General features: G+C 42.2%; 1 protein-coding gene across 1 annotated transcript in view; it reads left to right on the forward strand.

The window, feature by feature from the left end:
• The window catches only part of PARD3B (par-3 family cell polarity regulator beta), a 1,141,780-nt gene extending 1,134,766 nt beyond the window's left edge, over window positions 1-7,014 (forward strand). The window contains exon 23 of the mRNA XM_052664164.1: window positions 6,657-7,014. Within this exon, the coding sequence (XP_052520124.1) occupies window positions 6,657-7,014 (358 nt within the window). The remainder of the gene's footprint in view (window positions 1-6,656) is intronic.
• The last annotated feature ends 5,627 nt before the right edge of the window (window positions 7,015-12,641 follow it).

Raw genomic sequence — 12,641 nt, forward strand, 5'->3', positions numbered from 1 at the left:
TAACATACTGTTGAAACCTAGCTTGAAGGATTTTGAGCATTAGCTTGCTAGTATGTGAAATGAATGCAGATGAATGGTAGTTTGAACATTCTTTGCATTGTCTTTCTTTGGGATTGGAATGAAAACTGACCTTTTCCAGTCCTGTGGCCACTGCTGAGTTTTCTAAATTTGTTGGCGTATTGAGTGCACCATTTTAACAGCATCATCTTTTGAAATAGCTCAGCTGGAATTCCATCACTTCCACTAGCTTTGTTCATAATAATGCTTCCTAAGGTCTGCTTGAATTAACACTCCAGGATGTCTGGCTCTAAGTGAGTGACTATACCACTGTGGTTATCTGGATCATTAAGATCTTTTTTGTATAGTTCTTCTATTCTTGCCACCTCTTCTTATTCTCTCTGCTTCTGTTAGGTCCTTGCTGTTTCTGTCCTTGTTTGTGCCCATCTTTGCATGAAATATTCCCTTGTATCTCCAATTTTCTTGACATCTCTAGCCTTTAGCATTCTGTTGTTTTCCTCTATTTCTTTGCATTGTTCACTTAAGGCTTTCTTCTCTCTCCTTGCTATTCTCTGAAACTCTGCATTCAGTTGGATATATCTTTCCCTTTCTCCTTTGCCTTTCACTGCTTTTCTCAGTTATTGTAAGACCTTCTTAGATAACCATTTTGCCTTCTTGCGTTTCTTTTTCTTTGGGATGATTTTCGTCACCACCTCCTATACACTGTTACAAACTTCTGTCCACAGTTCTTCAGGCACTCTACCTACCAAATCTCATCCCTTGAATCTATTCACCACCTCCACTGTATAATCATAAAGGGTTTTGTTTAGGTCATACCTGAATGGTCTAGTGATTTTCCCTCCTTTCTTCAATTTAAGCCTAAATTTTGCAATAAGGAGCTCATGATTAGAGACACAGTCAGCTCCAGGTCTTCTTTCTGCTGACTTTATAGACCATTTCCATCTTCAGCTGCAAAGAATATAATCAATCTGATTTCAGTGTTGACCTTTTGGTGATGTCCATGTATAGAGTCATCTCTTGTGTTGTTGGAAGAGGGTCCTTACTATAAGCACTGTGTTCTTTTGGCAAAACTCTGTTAGCCTTTGCCCTGCTTCATTTTGCACTCCAAGGCCAAAGCTTCTATACAAATTGTAAAATTTTTTGTCCTACTTCTCTGAAAAATGCCATCGGTAATTTTATAGGGATTGCATTGAATCTATAGATTTCTATGGGTATTGTAGTCATTTTGATATTGATTCTTTCAATCCAAGTAGATGGCATAGCTTTTTCATCAGATTGTGTCATCTTTGATCTCTTTCATCAGCATCTTGTAATTTTCAGAGTTCAAGTCTTTTGCCTCCTTAGGTAGGTTTATTCCTAGATGTTTTATTATTTTTGATGTGATTATGAATGGGATTGTTTCTTTAACTTCTCTTTCTTGTCTTTCCTTGTTAGTGTATAGGAATGCTTCAGATTTCTGTTTCTTAATTTTATATCCTGCAATTTTACTGAATTCATTGATGAGCTCTAGTAGTCTTCTGGTACCATCTTTAAGATTTTCTATGTATAATATCATGTCACCTGCAAACAGTAGCAGTTTTACTTCTTTTCCAGTCTGGATTCCTTTTATTTCTTTTTTTCCTCTGATTGTCAGGGCTAGGACTTCCAAAACTACGTTAAATAAAAGTGGTGAGTGGACATTCTCATCTTATTTATAATCTTGGAGGGAATGCTTTCAGCTTTTCACCATTGAGGATGATGCTAGTAATATTGTTGTTGTTCAGTCACTAAGTTGTGTCCAACTCTTTTCAACCCCATGGACTGCAGCATGCCAGCCTTCCCTGTCCTTCACTATCTGCGAAGTTTGCTCAGATTCATGTCCATTGAGTCAATGATGCTATCTAACCATCTCATCCTCTGCCGCCCTGTTCAACTCCCACCCTCAATATTTCCCAGAATCAGGGCTTTTTCCAATGAGTCAGCTCTTCACATCAGATAGCTTCAGCATCAGTCCTTCCAATGAATATTCAGGGTTGATTTCCTTTAGGATTGACTGGTTTGAAGCCAGCTTTTTCATTCTCCTCTTTCACATTCATCAAGAGGCTCTTTAGTTACTCTTCACTTTCTGCCATCAAGGTGGTGTCATCTGCATATCTGAGGTTGTTGATATTTCTCTCAGCAGTTTTGATTCCAACTTGTGATTCATCCAGCTTGGCATTTCACATGATGTACTCTGCACATAAGTTAAATAAGGAGGGTAACAATATACAGCCTTGTGGTACTCCTTTCCCAATTTTGAACCAGTCAGTTGTTCCATGTCTGGGTCTATGTTGCTTCTTGACCCACATACAGGTTTCTTAGGAGACAGGTAAGGTGGTCTGGTATTCCTATCTCTTTAAGAATTTTCCACAGTTTGTTGTGATTCACACAAAGGCTACAGGTTTGTCATACACGGCCTTCATTATGTTGAGGTATGTCCCCTCTTGGCCACTTTCTGGAGAGTTTTTATCGTAAATGGGAATTGAATTTTGTCAAAAGATTTTTCTGCTTCCTTTGAGATGATCATATGGTATTTATTCTTCAATTTTTTAGTATGGTGTATCACACTGATTTGTGGGTACTGAAAAATCCTTGCATCCCTGGGATAAATCCCTCTTGATCATGGTGTATAATCATCTTAATGTACTATTGAATTTGGTTCGCTAATATTTTGTTGAGGATTTTTGTGTCTGTGTTCATCAATGATATTGGCCTGTAATTGTGTGTGTATGTGTCCATGTGCATATTATCTTTGCCTGGTTTTGGTATCAGGGTGATGGTAGACTCATAGAACGAGTGTAGGAGTATTCTTCCCTCTGTAATTTCTTGGAAGAGTTTCAGAAATATTAACTCTTCTCTAAATGTTTGATAGACTTCACCTGTGAATCCATCTGGTCCTGGACTTTCATTTGTTTGGAATTTTTTAATCACAATTTCAATTTCAGTACTTATGATTGGTCTGTTCATATTTTCTGTTTCTTCCTAGTTCAGTTTGGGGAGATTGTACCTAAGAATTTGTCCGTTTCTTCTAGGTTGTTCATTTTATTGGCATATAGTTGTTTGCAGTTGTCTTATGATTCCTTGTATCTCAGTGGTGTCAATTATTTCTTTTTCATTTCTAATTTTATTGATTTGAGCCCTCTTTCTTTTTTTCCTAGTGAGTCTGGCTTAAGATTTATCAATTTTGTTTACCTTTTAAAAGAGCCAACTTTCAGTTCCATTTATCTTTGCTATTATTTTCTTTGTCTCCATTTCTTTCTGCCCTGATCTTTATATTTTTCCTTCTGCTAACTTTAGATTTTGTTTGCTCTTCTTTCTCTAATTGCTTTAGGTATTCTTTATTTGAGATTTTTCCTGCCTCCTCAGGTACAACGGTATTGCTGAAACCCATAGGTTTTGGATTGTCGTGTTTTCATCTGTCTATAGGTATTTTTTTATTTCCATCTTGATTTCTTCACTGATTCACTGGTTGATTAGAGTAGCATATTGTTTTGCCTCCATGTGTTGTTGTTTTCCTTTTTTATTTTTCTTCCCCTGTGTCCTGGTGTGCATGAGACCATGTCTACACCAAAAGTGGAGTCTTGTTTCCCCTAGTCTTACTGAATTCCTGTGATCAAACCCCACTGGCCTTCAAAGCCAGATTTTCTGGGGGTTTTTCCTCCCATTGCTAGACCTGCCAGCTGGTGAGCCTGAAGTGGGGCTCAAAACTCCTTGGGAGAATTACTGCAATATAATTACTTTCCAGTTTGTGGGCTGCCTACCTACCAGGTATGGGCCTTGATTTTATCATGATTACATGCCTCCTACCATCTTGTTGTATCTTCTTCTTTTTCTTTGGATGTAGGATATCTTTTCTGGCCAGTTCCAGTGATTTTTTTTATCGATGGTTATTCTGCAAGTTAGTTGTGATTTTGGTATCTTCATAAGACCAGGTGAGCTCACATCCTTCTACTCTGCCATCTTATCTCCCTAAAAACTGTTCTTTTAAATATGTGTGTGTGTGCACACAATATTCACAATCACTGAGAAGTTCTGATAAAAGCCAATCCTCAGTTTTGAGCAAAGAGTTTTTATAAACAACAGCAACCCACTCCCCAACCACTGAAGAAAGAAAAATTCTTCCAGCACGCTTTGAACCTTAAAGAGTGTTTTTATAGGCCAGCTCATTGTTTGTCTTCTCTCTGAAAAATTAGAAAGGATAACTGCTTTGATGAGTTCTACAGAAAAAGACAATTTCCATGATTTCATTTCTTGACAAAGAACAGCTACCTCGCTTGGTTTCTGCCACATGCAAGCAAATTCCCAGACGTAAAATCTCCCCTGGGAGGAAGCGATGTGAGTCCACAAAACTATCTTGAATTCTGCCCCCACCTTCCCCTGGCCACGCAAGGCGACCAAGTGGCAGGGCGAGGCGCGGGAGAAGAGGCTTGACCGTGTGCACGCAGCCCGTGCGGTGGCTGAGGCTATCACGGTGGCTGCTGCTCTGTCACCGCTTGATCTGGCTAGTCTCTCCACAAAAAAAAAAAAAAAAAAACAGTGCCTGCCTGTCTTTTATAATATTCTGTTTTAAAAGAGAGAAATCTCCAGGGAGAGAACAGGACCCTAAAAGTCCAAGGCCTGGAATTCCTCCTTTCTCTCTTTCAATTTTAAACAGGAAACATTCATGCTAAGAGGGTCCGGAGGGAGCATTGATTGTATGTTCGTTTTAAGGCAGATAATGTTTGTGTGTTGCAAATGTCGGTGATTTATCCCAAGGGCTTAAAATGAGTGCAGAAAAACCACATGTTTCACTTCATGCAGAGAAGTATCATCAGTAGATTCTGAAAGAAAACACAGGTTGGGGGAGGGGGGGGGGGGGTTGGTGTGGTTTTTTTTTTTTTAAGTGTTTTGAAAATCTCTAACATGAACCAAAAGGAAGTAGAAATGAGCATGGTGGGAGAGAGGGGGAGCTTAAAATATTGTACAATAAAAGATATAATGAATGCTGGAAGTTTTCTAAATAAAAAAAAAAAAATATTCTAAAGGAAAGAGAAGATGAAATCCCCATCCTTTATTTCCCAGGGCTGGGGTGACAGATTACACATTTGTGCTCTGTTTGTCATGGGCGATTTAAGATAGAGCAAAGCAAACTGCACTGAGTAATAACAGTTGATGCCATAATAACTTGTACACAAACAATTTAATTTTTTTACCTGAAAACTCTCACTAGCTAAATTAACCCAGGCTCAAGGATCTAACTTTCATTATTATACATAGCCAAATTAAGACATAAAAAAGGAGAGAAAAATTCTATTGTTCATTCTTATGAATGTGTTCACATGCTGCTTTCCACATGGACTCAAGCTTGGAGCTTGTCAAACCATCATTGATTGGGGAATTTACAGAGCTGTTTTCCCATCAAACTCTACAGATTACAGGGTGATTGTGACCCTCACTGATAGTGCTTGATTAACCACAGACACCGTATTCTTACAGCCCTGTCATTTCTTTCAAGTGTTCTACCAGGTTGTACTCTGACATCGGAAAGCTTTCCATTAATTAATTGTTATTGTTGCTCTTTTCCTTGAAAAAGAAATAATAAAAAGAGGAATGGTAGAAAGTGGGGAGGATTTGGGCATGATGTTAGGGAATATGTGCACAGAAGGTTTATGGGATTTTAAGAGCTGCAAACAGAACTCATCTGTTTAACCCCAGGCTAGATAAGATGCAGTCATCTGTACATTGTTTAGAGACGTATTGCTTCTGTTATGGCAAATGGATCAGAAGATGCTTGTTGTCTTAGCAGAGAGATCCAGACAGGGTCGCTTTATGTTAGTGTTTCTTCTTACCCTGGACCTTTCTGTGTGCCTACTCATTACACAGTGCAACTTACAGCTGCTTTGACTTTTCCCAATCTGCTACCGGCTCGGTGGTACTTACTGACTTTGCAGTAGAATCGCTTCATATCAAAGTTACAGGTGGATAATTCCAGACTCTAGGTTGGGACTTCTTCCAGGAACTGTGGAAAGAAGGCATACTAATCCACACAGATGTGCCACAGAAGCCAGCCAGAGTTAGACCAAGACTATGGCCTGTGTAAAGAATAGCCCACAGACCAAGGAGAGAAGGGAGTTCATTCCCTGGGAAGGTTATGACTCCAGATAACATGTGCATTTCTACCACCATGTCAGGGTTCAGGGAGGTGGAGAAGGAAGAGGATGAACAGTTCTAGTATTAACAGAGCCAAACTCAGCCTTGTTTAGGGAACTCGCTTGGTTACTATAACAAAGGCCAACATATCAACAAGATAGAAGAATATTTCTCTCTTAGGCACCTAACTGACATGGTGGCTTCATGGTGTAGAAGAACCAGGCTCTTTTCTTCTTCTTGTTCTTCCTTCTTCAGCATGTGGCTTTTTCCTTATGATCTTAATTATGGCCACTCTTAGCAGCCAACAGAAAGGAGGGAAGAGAAGAGGGTCTCTTTCTTCCTTTTAAGGGTATGCAACATGGCTATTCACATCCCATTGGCCAGATCCAGTCTGTGGCCACACCAGACCACACGGGAGGCTGAGGGATGTGGTCATCAGCTGGGCAGCCAGCTAGTGGTCACTGATATGTGTCTTGTTCTTCTCTTAACAGGGGAGGACCAGCAGACCCTGTAGACTACCTGACAGCGGCATCTCGGGGGCTCTACAAGGAAAGGGAGCTTCCCTATTACCCAGGGGCTCATCCTGTGCATCCACCCAAAGGAAGCTATCCTCGCCCCCCAGATCTGAGAGTCACAGATCTCCGGTATCCCCAGTACTACCCACCCCCACCAGCCCCCCAGCACAAAGGACCTTTCCGACAAGATGTCCCGCCTTCCCCTCCTCAGCACCACAGAGTACCAGCCTACCCAGAAATGGGCAGACCAGGGCCCCGAGGGAGCAGCCCAGATCAGTACCCCTACCGAACCCAGGATCCCAGGCAGAAGAACCCCATGACTGCAGCCGTGTAGCTGAACACCGCCAAGCTCAGCCCAGCCCAGGACGGAAGACATCCAGCATCACCTTTGTTCTTCCTACACCTTAAGGCCTTCTTCCTATCGAGAATTCTCTATGGTACAGATTAGATTTTTCTCACTGAAGCTGCAACACTTGACCACTAATCAGAAAGAATGGAGTAGGAGTTTGGGGAGGGAAATCAGAAGGAAGAGGAAGGATAGGGCCATAAAAAGAAAACTGCCTGATATTTGAAATACGTTTAGAATTGTTCAGTTCACTGAGAGTGGCAATTGAACAGGCAAATAGCAGTGGATATCTACAGCATGGCCAACTCTCTGGAACACAGACATGCATAGCATTGGCGTCATCGGGGGGAGAGGGGCCAGTCTCTGTCTGGGACATCATCCATTCAGAGGCTAAGCTTCAGCCACCTCCTTAAGTTGTTAAGTCTGTGAAGAGTAGCTGCAAATATGGGCATCCTAAGGGAGTAGTCTTTGCATTGAGAAAACAACAAACATGAAGAGTGAGCTCCTTGAAATGTTTTGTACCCAGAGGAAGGCTGCATTTGTTTGTAGAATTTCTCAGGTTCTCAGTACCACTCACTTGGTGTAAGCATTTCACGTTTCCTCGCTTTTTATATAAAAGATGTGAATGCAGTATTAGTGTCCTGGGAGAATTCACAAAGCAGGGCTTCCAGAAGAAATCTATGCCTAGGATCAAGGCAATGAAGTTAAAAGGCTAAAATTCCCGTGGTCCTTACTTTCCTTTCTCCCACATCCCAGGCAGGATAGCATAGAGATATCTGGCTTCAGACTCATCCCCAAATCTCCTGCTTGTCATTATTGTAACTGGGGCCTTTAAGACTCCCACTTGAGAGCTGAGACATACTCAGGAAAGAGAGGGCCCGCTGGTTAGGTCACACAGGAAGCAGTGCTCTGGAGATGCCAATTCTAGACTCAGTGCCAAACAGCACCATATGCACCCAGGGTCAGGAAAGGGCTGACGGTGCTCTTTGGGAATGATAACAAGCAAGCAGTAGCAGTGTGTGTGTATGTGTGCATGTTTATGAAGGTGTGTGATTACCAGTATGGAGAATGGAAAATAAATACACTTTCTGGAAAGTTTGATGAAGAAGAGAATAAAAAGGAAAACAACAAACAGAAAAGAAGGGAGAAGGAGCATAAAACTAAATCATTCTACATCTGCTATATTTCAATAACACAAGTCAGAGCAAGACCAAGGCCAAGGTCTCCAGTTGGGAAAAGGTCTTATGGCTTTGAAAAGCTAACCCACCCACCCCCACCCCCACCCCCCCCCCCCCGCCACCCCGCCTCCAAAATCCATCACAATTTCTTTAGAGCTTTGCACAGATATTGTACTTATTTCATCATAGATTAGAGCCTCTAAACCCTGACCCAAATGAGAACACAAGAGAAGACTGAGAAACAGCAAAGCATGGGAGCAGCAACTCAAATTGCTCAGTGACCCTTGCAGTCCTCTAAGCCTTTTACATTCCTTCTTCATTCCCTCCCCCCAAAAATGCCTTGAGTTCAGTTCAGACATATTCTGGCTGAGATTAGAATACCTCTGACTGCTAGGATTTAATAAATTATAGTATTGATGTTATTGAATACATAGAGTATCTATCCTGCCTAGTTTAGTATTTTTTTTTTAATTTAAAATATAGTTCTGTTACCAAGAATGATGCAACTGCTGGGTTTAGACTTAACTAGTGTTATTTACTGAACTTTAAGAGGTATCATTTTCTAAACTACAGTTTACTTACGGCCCTCTTGAGAATAGGTTGTCGAGTTGTTTTTGGCCCTCTGTCATCTCTCTTAAGCCAGGCACCTTTAGAATCTTTGCAATTTGTTCTGAGGTTGAACACTGGGCCCTTCTCACCTCAAGGTGGAGTGTAGGTGAGCCATAGCGTTTCCCGACCAACAAGCTGCAAGCTGCCTTCCCTCGAGCTAAATAAACCTTCAAGAAGACAATGGTAAGATGAGAGAAGTATGATGTGTTTTGAAGCAATAAAAGCCAGCTCTTCAGGATGTTCCATAGTTTAACCAAATTTCTGTAGACTACTGGATAGAGCCAAGTCAGAGGTTTCCTTCTGGATTAAGGCCAAGTTCCCCCAAGGGGCAGTGATGGAAGGTGAGACACTCAGAGCAGCCCCAGTAGGAAGAATGCCCATATTTTCACCATGTTGGCAGCTTGTGAGCATGGTATCTCCTGCACTAAGTCTCAAGGAATGCTGCTCCAAGCATGGTTTTGAGTGTGTGCGTGCTCAGTCGTGTCCCACTTTGCCACCCCTCTGTCCATGGACTTTTCCAGGCAAGAATATTGGAGTGAAGTTGCCATTTCCTCCTCCAGGGCATCTTCCTGACCCAGGGATCGAACTCGCATCTCCTGCAGTGGCAGGTGGATTCTTTACCACTGAGCCACGTGGGAAGCCCTTTTGTATTGTATACACAGGCAGTAAAGCAATCGCTAATTCTGAGGGGGCAGCCAAGGATGTGAATGTACTATGAAAAGTAATGGGAAACGATTATAGCAGTTTTCTTTTCCTGCTTGAACCTATTTGACCTTACCCAGAAGAAGCCAACATTGTATGTATGACAGTCTTCATCAAGTCGAGTAACAATTAAGAACAGCTTGAATGTAAGCTTTATAAATGCCTGTGAACCAACCCAACTGTCACCACCCAGAGGTTATGGAACTCTTTCCCAGTATTTAGAAGAACAGGTTGTTTAGAGTATTTAGAAGACCAGGCTATAATCAGTGGGCTCCTAGTAGCAGGAAATAGTTCCTGATTTATTTTTGGCCTTGGAAAAACTCAGTCAGGTGTCTCCTTGTAGCTCAGAATGCAAATAGCCCCCCAGGAAAAGGTGGTACTGAGAGCTTGGTGAGCTGAAAACCCGTCAATGTACACCTGCCTGGCTCCTGATCTGACCACTGGGTCATCCAGAGCTTGAAGTGATGTGTTGACCTCAAGTCACTAGATATTTTAAGGAGCTCTTTTTCTATCCTTTTGCAGGAGTAGAGAGATGTAAGAAAGCAGACCACAGAATACTTATAGATGCAGGCGAACTCAGTCCTCTACAAGGGAGAGAAGAAACACAACATCTCACTAACCCTTCATGTCATTGGGCTGTGTCAGTATCACCGCTGGTATAATCTTGCTTCCCCACAATATCACATCATTGGATGAAAGGAAAGTTCAGAGTCAGGATTATTTTCTCAAATCATGGTTGAGTAACAACAAAAGTGGGGGGAAATTTACTGTGAAGCTCCTTATTAGGTTTTTAGATCTGTATGTGTTGACTTCACAGTATAGTACAGAGCAAAGATCTTATAATTAGCAGCACCGTCACCCCAAGGAGGAAACTCTATGCACACGAACTGATAAAAGGAGACTCAAGACTTCACTGCAGCTTGATTTTTGCCGCCAATAACAAAATTAAAACATGGTTCATTATCCCTTCCGAAGATTTATGAACTCCTTGAATGAAATCTATTTTCTGAACGAAATCCACCTGATAAGTTTCAGAGTTGCCATGCATAGGGTTGGTATGACCCTTCCTTTTCTTTGGAGGACCATCTTAGCATTTCAGGGGGACAGAGAGAGCTAGAGAGTTCAGTGTGGACAGCAATGTGTGTCTATAAGATTCCCATCAGCATTAAACTCTGAAATTTGCAATGAACAGCCTGCAAATCGGTGCTAAATTGGGTAGACACCCTGCTGCTTTCTGAGTCCACGAGCGAAATATATCTCAGTCCAGATTTACTGCAGTTAGGCAGGAGGGTGTTGGGAGTCAGAAACGGCCCACGATGGTGTTTCTCTGTACTCCCAGTTCACACCGACTTAAGTGGAAATGATGCCACAATGAGAGCAGGAAGAGGAGTCTCCGTAAGATATCCCTACAAAGCCACCTTTCTGATAAAAAAGAGAATGAACGTGAGATATCTAAAATAAGCCTAGAATCTCATATGCAGCTCAGCTTCTAAGGGGAACTCTTTCTCCCTCGTGTCCTTAAATAGTAATAGAATCTCACACAGCCTGACTTTTAAAGGTGGACTTCACTACCGCGCAGGACGGAGGGTGAACTAACCACCGAGACTGTCTCCTGACTCAGCTCTTTCAGACAGTGTTACATTCCATCTATGCTGACTGCAGTGCTGTTTACTACTGGGAACATACAAACAAAACCTGCTGTTTATACAGTCACTTTTTCTAGTGTTTTCCTTTGCTAATATGATACCAAGTCTGTTCATAAGTTCTGAAGATAAATTATGTGAAATCATATTTTGGCATACGATTGAGGGTGGAGAATGAATTCTTTACGGTCTTTTTTGGATGATCCCATTTGTACCACAGAAACATTTTGGATATTGTTATATATGAATATATAAATTTTTCTTGTTTATTTTGCATTAAAATAAAGCTTTATTCAGTCAGTAAGAGTCCTGGTTTTCACCCACCACTGATTTGTGCTAAGATTTGATGAATGAATGGGTAGGTCTGGTCCTGCCCACCCTAGAATAGCAACATCACAGGGCTGAGGACACAGGGAACTAGTGTCTGTCACGTGCTGTTGTTTAGTCGATAAGTAGTGTCTGACTCTTTGCAACCCCATGGCTGCTCTACCCATGGGATTTTCCAGACAAGAAAACTGGAGAGGGTTGCCATTTCCTTCTCCAGGGGATCTTCCCAACCCAGGGATAGAACTCACGTCTCCTGCATTGCAGGTGGATTCTTCACCACTGAGCCACCTGATTAACCACATGCTGGGCTCCCCCAAAGCAGTTGCTGAGATGGGAATGAGCAAGCAGAGTGTTTATTTGGGAGAGCACTTGGGTTCAGTACCTACAGAAGGCAGGGGAAAAAGATAGGATGGAGCAGAGAGGGAGAAGCTAAGCTGCGTGCCCTTCCAGCTTGGGCTCAGCCAACTCCACAAGGAAATCCGGAGCTTCAGTGGCCTCATAGAGTTGTCCCAAGTGCGGACATGGGAGAGGGGCATTTATCCCACCATCTCTGTCAGGGGGTATGGGCTACCCCTGAAAGGAGGGGAGACCAGAACCAGGCAGTTTTCTTCAGGTGACGCAATCCCCAAAAGGATTGACAGCCAGGGGTCATCTTTGGGCCATATTCACAGTAGCTGGGGAATGGCCTTTCATTCCTGAAGTGGGACTTGGGCAGCACATCACAGAATTCACAAATGCATCAGGCACAGTTGACCCCCTCTCTCATGCCAGGATCACTCTCACCCTGTCTAAAGAAACAGGATTCTGAGCTGGTTTTCCTTGAGACCATCCGTATGTTTCCAAGCAACTTTACTGGCTTATTCCCAGCCCTCTTCGCACTCTCTCTTCAAGTTCATCCACAGCCTTTCAGCTACCATCCTAGACTGATTTGCTCACAATCTCCAGCTCTGATCTGTCTCCTGAGTACAAGCATTTCCACTTTCCTACTGGACATCCCTCCTTGGGCTTTCCAAAGGCCCTTTGCACTCAACTTGTCCAAACTGAAAACAAGCTTTCTCCAAAGAAACCTGCTTCTCATGACTCTGTGCTGACCAAGTGTACCACCATGTTCATAGTTAAAAACCAAAAAATCCAGAAATAATCCTTGACTCACCAT

This window comes from Budorcas taxicolor, chromosome 2, assembly GCF_023091745.1.
Source record: "Budorcas taxicolor isolate Tak-1 chromosome 2, Takin1.1, whole genome shotgun sequence".
Taxonomy (NCBI): Eukaryota; Metazoa; Chordata; class Mammalia; order Artiodactyla; family Bovidae; genus Budorcas; species Budorcas taxicolor.